Source organism: Rosa rugosa, chromosome 1, assembly GCF_958449725.1.
Source record: "Rosa rugosa chromosome 1, drRosRugo1.1, whole genome shotgun sequence".
Taxonomy (NCBI): Eukaryota; Viridiplantae; Streptophyta; class Magnoliopsida; order Rosales; family Rosaceae; genus Rosa; species Rosa rugosa.
In genome coordinates, this window is record NC_084820.1 from 50502637 (window position 1) to 50512230 (window position 9594).

Here is a 9594-nt window from a genome sequence, read left to right on the forward strand (position 1 = left end):
TCATTAATCCAGCACTAATCTGATCATTATTAGATCAAAACTCATCTATGTTGCTAATAAATATTCTTTAAAACAAATGTAACTAAATTAAAAGAAGAGTTATCTATCACACATATTCATATAAAATTCATTGACCGTGCTTAGTTAGTCAATCTACAACCAAAATACATTCTCGTTACATATAATTAATTCCATTATATCTTTCTATATTAATAGTGAACCATCACACTCTCATACCCTTTTGTCAATTTATTTCTTTCAAATTGAAACCATTGCATACAATCCAAATCACTCATTTTCCAAGATCAACATTGCTGTCCCCTTAATGTTATTCTTCTCTACCAAAATTACCACAAAAGTCACTAAAATGAGGCAGATATATTTCTTGTTTTGGGCCAAAATAGTTAATAGTCGAAATTATTGCCACATAAGCTATTCAAGTAAAAACACAGTATTGACTGACGTGGTGTTTAAATCCAAACTCTGTGCATCGTATAAATTAAAATTACCAAGGGGAAGAACAAGAGCTTCCCCCCCCCCCCCTTCTCCGATCTCCCTCTCCGGTCACTCATCTCTCCCCTCCATCTCTCTCTCTCTGCATATCCTATTCTTTCTAGGGTTCTTCCAATTACTCTCTCTCGCTCCCAAAGACCGAGACTTTATTAGGGGTATTGAACCTCAAAGCTGGCTTTTTCTCTCAAGGGTTCTGGTTCAGCGATACAAACTCTCTCCGATTCCAATCCTAGGGTTTCCAATTTTCTTTCTTTCCGATTCCTCATCTTGTTCAGTACGTGATTACATATCGCAGCGCACAATTTTGGGTTCCAATTCGTTTTCTGGGTTACTTCGGAGATTTGGTAAAGATTGCAGCTTTAGGGTTTTGATCAGTTAGTTAATCATCACTAGAAAATTGGGGAATTTGGTTGTGTGAGGTTTCTGGGTGTTTGAGAATCACCTTCCCTATGGCTTCATACAGGCCATTCCCGCCTCAACCGGCGTTTCCGCCACCGCCGCCGAATCAAAACCCCATAGCGCCGCCGCCACGCGGCAATCAGTATAACCAGAATTGGGGTTATAATGCCGGTGGCGGCGGCGGAGATGGGGCTGTGCCGGCCGCTCCTTCTTCATACCCCCAAAACTACATTCACCACCCTCATAGTAATTATGGTCCTCCTAGAGCTCAGCATCCTCACCCACCACCGCAATACTCGTACCCGCCGCCACCGCCTCCTCCGCCGGACTCCTCATACCCACCTCCGCCGCCTCCTCAAGCTCCTCCGGGGAAAAATATGCCCCTTCAGCCTCCGCAAGCCCCAATGTACTACCAGTCTAACTCTCAATATGCACAGTATAGTCACCAGGCAATGCAGCCACCGCCGCCTCCGCCGCCGCCTTTGTCTCCTAGTTCGTCTATTCCACCGCCACCCCCGCCTCCGAATTCTCCACCGCCTCCCCCGCCGCCGCAGAGTAGGGAGAGTGGTTTCGATAAGGGGCCAGACTACAAAGGGGCTTCCAAGGAGGTGGGAGCTTCTGCTGCCAAGCGGGAACATGGGCATTCGAACCATCATGGGATTCCTCATAAACACAAGCCCCCTGTTCCGTTGGTGCCGGTGAAGAAGTCAAATGGGCCGCCGGGGAGGGTGGAGACGGAGGAAGAGAGGAGGTTGAGGAAGAAGAGGGAGTTTGAGAAGCAAAGACAAGAGGAGAAGCATAGGCAGCAGCTGAAGGAGTCCCAAAATTCGGTTTTGCAGAAGACACATATGTTGTCGTCCGGGAAGGGACATGGATCGATTGCAGGGTCACGAATGGGGGAAAGGAGGGCCACTCCATTCTTGAGTGGTGAGAGGGCTGAAAATAGGCTAAAGAAGCCAACAACATTTGTGTGCAAGTTGAAGTGAGTATGTTGACAATTACTTCTCCTTGTTTGAATAGCAATTGCTCAGTTTTATTTGAACATAATGTTTTCCTGTTTCCAACTAAAACTGAGTTTGGAACCTTCTTGATACTGCAATAGTTTTATATGATAACTACTAAGTTCTGGTTGACTGGGAGTAGAGAATTCAAGGGGGTGTATTAGCACATAGGTTAGGAATATGTCTGATAGACTTCTATTCATTCAAAATTTGGATCAAACACTTTTATATAGTTTGTAGTTTTTGTGTTTGGGAAAATATATGGACCAACCACCCGTATATTTTTGCAATTCATTTGTGAAAAGGTGCAGGTGGCAGGTATATGCAGAAAGTCTTAGAAATATATGGTAATCTTACCTTTGCTATATCTGAGTTGTGATTCGTAGAGGTCCTAGCAACCTCTCATCCCTTAGTTACTTGGTAACAGACACCTCTTCTGTTTGTATACCCACATGCCGGATGTGGGCGCAGGTGTGTGGGGTGTTAGCATGGCTATAGATTATTTGACCTACTCCCAAACATTTTTTTCGAATAAAATGCTAGTCTAACATGTTACTTATGCTACTCTATAGATTTAGTTGCTTTTGGATCTCAATACTAGAATCTGAACTAGTCCGTGTAAGGAGTTCCTCGTGCTTAGTAATGATTTAAAAGTGCAAATCTTTCGAGTAATATAAATTGTTGTATTGATCTAAAATTAGTGATGGCATGCTGCACCTGTTAATAAGTGGATAACACTCCAACCTTTTCGCCTCTACCTTTTTCTTTTTATCTTGTTGTGCAATGCCATTTCACAGGAATATATTCTAGATGGCTGAACATGCTTAGTTGAAATAATGTTTGCGCATCTCTTTGTGTGTCAAGTGTTTACATTTTACAGTATGATTCTAATATCAATTTATTCTCTTCATAGATTCCGGAACGAACTTCCAGATCCAAGTGCACAACCCAAGCTCATGTCCATGAAGAAAGACAAAGATCAGTAAGTAATCTGTTCTGTTGCTCAAGCTTTTAAACATCTTCATTTAGACTTGTCTGTGCCTTTGAATTTTGTTTATTGGTGCACAACTCTTGTAACATTTTGAACATGTAAAAGTTAGAGATTGGTATTAAATTCTAGAAGTGTTGGTGTGTATGGTGATTTTGATTTTGTGGTTCATTGCATGATTTAAAAGTGTTTGGTTCTTTTTCTTGTTTCTCATGATTCATACTATTGTTCTCTCCCCCCCCCCCCCCCCCCAAAAAAAAAAACAATTATCTGGAACTGAGGAGTTATGTTTTTGTTTTTTTGTTGAAAAACTCTAGTAAGGAAATCAATTAATTTGACTTTTGAAAGAATGGCTGTATGACATCATTCAGGAGTATAATTATTGTCATTATTATCTGTATTAAATTTCATGATTGAATGCAATTATTATTGAGTACTGACTCCTTCCCCCCTGCCCCAGATATACAAAATACACGATTACATCGTTAGAGAAAAATTACAAGCCCAAGCTTTTTGTTGAGCCAGATCTTGGGATACCTCTTGACCTGCTTGACCTCAGTGTGTACAAGTATGATTACTTAACAACCCCAACATTTTTAAAGACATCAACAAGGTTTTATCCAACGACAACTCTGAGCATCTTTTTTTCTTTTTTTTTGTTCGTTGAATCAGTCCTCCTCCCGGTCCTAGACCACCACTTGCACCAGAAGACGAGGAATTATTGCGTGATGATGTAGCAGTGACCCCTGTTAAAAAAGATGGCATCAGAAGAAAAGAGCGACCTACGGATAAAGGAGTTGCATGGCTGGTTAAAACACAATATATTTCTCCTCTTAGCATGGATTCAGCAAAACAGGTAGTTGGTTTGTACTCCATTTTAGATGAGCAATCCTCGAAATATACTAGCAAGGTGTTATAACTTGGTGCATTGTCAACTGCAGTCTCTAACAGAAAAACAAGCAAAAGAATTGCGGGAAATGAAGGGAGGACGCAATCTTTTGGACAACCTTAATGATAGGTTTGTTCTGTGCCTACCTACCCTTGCGAACGTGATATTTATATCTGCTATTTCATTCAACTAATTGTCATGAATTTTTCAGGGAGAGGCAGATAAAGGAAATTGAGGCATCCTTTGAGGCCTGCAAGTCGCGCCCTGTTCATGCAACCAATAAAAATCTATACCCTGTTGAGATTCTACCTCTTTTGCCTGATTTTGAGCGGTATGGTACACAAGTCCTTTATGTGCTGAATTTGGTTGTCATTTTTATTTTATTATTTTTTTAAACCTATGTGCTGATTTTGATTAGTACTTATTTAATACTGTGGTAGACTGATGGTTTAAGTCAGGAATAGTAATTAACCAGACATGTAAAACATCTAAATTCATGCATGAGCAGGCGTACATACAGATTTTAGATATTTTACAATTCAATTGCGAGAATGAAGGAATTTGCCAGGGGACGATTAATTGAGAACCTGAAATGTTTGATTATGAAAATCATATTGTATTCCAGAATATTCTCATCAACTCAAGGCTGTTTTTGATGATGCTTTTATAATAGGTATGATGACCAATTCGTCCTTGCTGCATTTGATGGTGCTCCCACTGCTGATTCAGAAATCTACAGCAAGTTGGATCAGTCTGATCATGATGTCTGTGAATCAAGGGTGAGTATGGGTTATGTTACTATGCAGGCAACCAGTTTTGCTCATACACATGTAAATGACCAACCGAAAGAAAAAAAATATCAATTGCGAGGACTCTTTTCGCATCACATAAATAAAACTGCAAGTCCAACATTGAGTGAAGTATGATTGAATCCCTTAAAGAAAAAAAAAATATAGTAGGAAATTACATCATTAAATTGGGTGAAAGGCTTGGTAATAATATTTCCTTGTATCTGCATGTCTCACCTTAAAATTATCAGGTTTAATAGCCCAAAAAGAAAAAGAAAAAGAAAAGAAACTAATACTGTTTTCGTTTGCTGTCCTGTCTAATTGAATTAGTATTCCTCCACTGCCTCTTAGTGTTTGTTAAATGGCTGCAATATGGTGAATCAAGTATTCATTTAGGTTACTACTAAGCTTTGAAGTAGATAATTATGCTACTTTATTTCCACTATTTTGTTTTTGTGCTCTTTTATTTTCAAAAACAGTTAGAAATAATGCATGCCTTTAACATAATAGTTTTAATATGGGATGATTTTGGTTATGTTGGATTGTCACTTGCATCACACTTAATCTGCCTCTTAATCTGTTGTACTTCAAATATTGTTTGGAATTTATAAGTTTTGTTCACTTATATGTGAGCTACCGAATTAAGAACTCATCTGTCATCATGCATTGCAGGCAATTATGAAAAGTTATAAGGTGACAGGTGCAGACCCAGCTAATCCAGACAAATTTTTGGCGTACATGGTCCCTTCTCCAAACGAGGTAGATGTGCTGGTTTCCAGTTCTATATCTAAAGCATCTCAGATTAATGGTTCATAAGCTGTTCTCATGCCTCATATATTGTTTATTGACTTTAATGTGGCAGCTATCAAAGAATCCATATGATGAATCTGAAGATGTTTCATATTCTTGGGTTCGCGAGTATCAGTATGATGTACGTACAATGTGCATATTTTTGGACAGTTACTCTATACACTAGCTTTTGATCACTAATGTAATACTTATGCTTTTGATGCCTCAACAGGTAAGAGGTGACGATGTTGATGATCTCACCACATACCTTGTATCATTTGATGAAGATGAAGCACGCTATGCGGTATACCTCAATCTAAATTTTTATCTTTCCTCTTATTACTCATTTCAGATTGTCTATTGTTTGTGGTTTTCTTCATATAAGTGCTCACCAAAGATGACATATAACTGTTGGGATATGTTTTCCGTTCACAACACAGCCTCTTCCAGCAAAGCTTGTTTTGAGGAAAAAAAGGGCCAAAGAGGGAAGATCCACTGATGAGGTTGAACATTTTCCTGCACCTTCAAGAGTGACTGTCAGGCGGAGGTCAACTGTTTCTGCAATTGAACTAAAGGATGCAGGGGTATGATGATAGAGCTATTTATTGAATTTTAAATTTCTCTTGGCCCAGTTTGATATAGCTGTGCTAATAAAAAAACGACTTCTGCTGTGCTGTTAGAATAATCAGCTAGGAACTTTTTTATTGGTTACAATAATCAGCTGTGAACTTTTTTTTTTTTTGTTACAATAATCAGCTTTGAACTTTTTTTTTTGGGTTACAATAATCAGCTGTGAACTTAAGTTGTTGAATGTTTGGTAAATTATGCTTTTCAAAGTGATGCGAGTTTAATAAGCAGTTAAGAGTGTTTGGTAACTTTTAACATAAAAGTGCTGTCACTATAGAAAATTACTGAAATAGATATTGCCTGAATATTTTGGTTCAAAAAGAAATTAAGATTATGTTCATTTCGATATATACTTTTGTTTCACTAAACTGCACACATTTTATATGAGGTTTTGACTTAACAACTAAGCTGCAAAACATGTTCAACTTAAACATGAACTTACATTGATTCTTGGTTGCTCTTAAATCTTAATTATTATATATATTCAACTAGCAGCATTAACCAACCAATAGGGTAATAGCTTGCTAGAACCCTTATTTGGAAAGATAGAGGGAAATAGAGGAACTGGAAAGGCACAGCCTATGAGCATGATGAAGACTCTTTCGGTTTTTTTTTTTAAATCCAGATGCTGCTTCTAAAAGCTTGGTTTAGCCAGCTTCTGTAAGTGCATTGGAAATTGGGAAATAAGCTACAGTTTCTTCTTTCAACAAACACATCTATTAACTTTAATAATAAAGCTGCTTATCCATAAGCTACAGTTTCTTCTTTCACTAAATAACTAAATTAGTTATTGGATGATTATAATAATTTAATGTTTGCATTGACTTTGCTGCCACTCAGGATTATTCGAGGGGAGCTCTATCAAATTCGAAAAGAAGAGGGTTTGATAATGAAGATGCCCTTGAAAGACCACAGAAGAGGGTACGACACCAAGATGTTGATGAATATAGTGGTGGTGACGATGATTTATCTGATTGATGTCATTGTTGGGCTAAATGTTGCGGATTGTCATGAAGGCTTGCAGACTGGTGCCAACTCATTTGGGATTGTTTCCAAATTGTGATCAGATCTTGCTGTGAAGTAAAGGTGAACTAGTTCTGTCTGAACTAGTTTGCAGTCAGTTATTTGGATGTCCGTTTGAACCTTAAATTATCAACATATATCTTTAGGCATAACTCATCTTTGCTCAAATACCATCAAAAGGGAAAGATGAAAAAGGAACCTTGTAAAGAAGTTAGACATGTTGAGTAAGGTGCTGTCAAGTTTATCCAGAAAAGAATAGGTTTTCTGGTTTTCACAGCCATTGTAACTGCTACTTTCAGGTAATTAAATGTATTGGGGTCATTTCCATTTTAGCTCCCATTATTGGAATTGCAACTCATAGAAATATTCCATTTATCATAACAATTTTATCTGTCACCTTAATCATCGGCTGAACTGTCAACGGCTGATGGGGTATAGTGGCATACTGCTATTCTGATCTTGCTGAAATCACAGATATGTTTATACTGGCCTGTTGGTGTAGGTGAAGGAATGGTCTGGTCATGTTTTGCACTTTAGATGCACTTTTGCCAGGTTAGTTTGGAACTTCAGTCCATCGTGATGCACTTTCACCATTACAGTCAGATTGTTAAAATCCAGTGGTTGTCGAGATGGTCATGGACTCATGGCTGCACTGTTTTTTGTGTGGCTTTCCCTTACCAGAGAAAACATGCATATCATATTAAATATATATATATATATATATATACAGATCCTATCCAGAGCGGAGCTCCGCTTTGAAATTAACGTGTGAAGTTCGAGTTTTGGGTTACTTTTCGGTCGCATATCCACATCTCGACCGTTCAGTTTTTAGGTACTAGTGTATAGATCGTCTCTGCAAATTTTTAGCCAAAATTATGATCGTTAATGTATCTAACTCTCTTAAACCAATGGACGGACTGAATCTGTCAACCTGAACCGTACTAGCTTTAAGGCAATTATCAATGCCTTAACGATCATCATTTTGGCTGAAAATTTTCAGAGACGATCTATACACTAGTACCTAAAAACTGAGCGATCGAGATGTGGATATGCAACCGAAAAGTGACCAAAAACTCGAACTTCACACGTAAATTTTCAAAGCGGAGCTCCACTCTGGATAGGATCTGTATATATATATATATATATATATATATATATATATAAAATAAAGGATTGTGGTGGGAAGAGTTGTAAATTAAATGATTGATCTTTTGCCGGCGGGAATTCGTCTGCTATTCAAAAAACTTTTGACTAATGATTTTGCCAAGGAAAAGTCTTCAGTAATAATTATCAAATTCCAAAAATTAAATTAACAAGTGATATCTGCCGATAAAAGTTGTTGGTAATGGTTTTAAAATTCCAAAAACTAAACTAGCAAGTGATCTGTGCCGACTATAAGTGGTCGGCAATGATTCTCAAATCCAAAAATTAAATTAGGAAATGACATTTACACACAATAGATGTGTCGCTTTTTGCATGCTTAACACGAGCTGAACTGAAAATCAGACTCGTTAAACATTTCTCCCCCACAAATGTAACTACTAATGTTACTCCAGATGCTCTTAGTTCCATTACTTGTTTGTTCTAGGGAAAAATGCACCAACAGTGTCCGGACACTGTGAGGACTGTCAAAATGATACCTGAACTTACAAAGTTATCAATGTGATACCTGGACTCATATTTTCGTATCAACGTAATACCTACGACCAAATTCCGTCACGGATCAGTTAAATTTTGCACGTGCAACGCACGTGATGCCGAAAATGAGGGCAAAAGACCGATTTACCCTCAAAAGTTTTTTTTTTCTTTCTTTCTTTCTTCTTTTTTTATTTATTTCTTTCTTTCTTCTTCTTCTTCTTCGGAGTTCTTCCCCGACGGCGCGAGTACGCCTTATTGTTGGACTGGTGTTGTGCTTGGGTTCTATGTGCTAGGTTCAGTGTTCAATTCATGGTGTTGAGGGCTCCAATGGCGGCCTGGAGAGGTTGTTTGGTTGTGGGAGATGAAGGTAAGTGGGTCGAAGGGCTGAGAGGAGTATGGGATCAGATCGGATCGCCATGGCTGCCGGATCGATCGGGTTTGGAGACGGTAACGCACCGAGGGTGACTTTTGGTGGGGGTGGCTCTAGATTGGGTTCGGTGGGCGTTCGATTATGGCGGCGGCGGCTTGCAGTGACGGCGGCAGCATTACCAATGGTTTGGACAGGTTGCTGTTTCAATCTTCCATGGCCGCTGCTATTGGGTCTGGCTACTGTTTCGATCTGGTATGCGGATTGTTGGAGAGAGACGCTCCAGATCGGGTTGGGTGGGCGGTGTTGGTGGTGGTGCACTGGCGGTGGTTGTTCAAGGGCGGTGGCGACCTGTGGAGGCGACAACAACGATAACAAAGAATGGAGGTGTTGAAGAGGTCATCGATCACGCGGCGGAAGCTGATAAGGCAGCGGGTCTCCTCCTGGATCCAATGCTCGGCCGCTTCTTCGGGGCGCGGACCTCGTGGTCCTCGCTGCAGCTGCTGGTATTGCCACCAATTGAGGCAGACTGCCACCAATCAAGAACAAGAACAATTGAGAATATGAACATG

The 9594-nt window shown here is 39.3% G+C and overlaps 1 protein-coding gene across 1 annotated transcript; it reads left to right on the forward strand.

The window, feature by feature from the left end:
* Window positions 1–520: 520 nt before the first annotated feature.
* LOC133725295 (protein PAF1 homolog) lies at window positions 521–7356 on the forward strand. The gene is made up of 12 exons (XM_062152502.1): window positions 521–1894; window positions 2827–2895; window positions 3362–3469; window positions 3574–3757; window positions 3843–3919; window positions 4002–4121; window positions 4464–4569; window positions 5251–5337; window positions 5441–5509; window positions 5600–5671; window positions 5808–5951; window positions 6835–7356. Exons 1-12 carry the CDS (start codon window positions 963–965, stop codon window positions 6970–6972), a joined length of 2106 nt encoding a protein of 701 aa, XP_062008486.1. The 5' UTR covers window positions 521–962; the 3' UTR covers window positions 6973–7356.
* Window positions 7357–9594: the final 2238 nt, after the last annotated feature.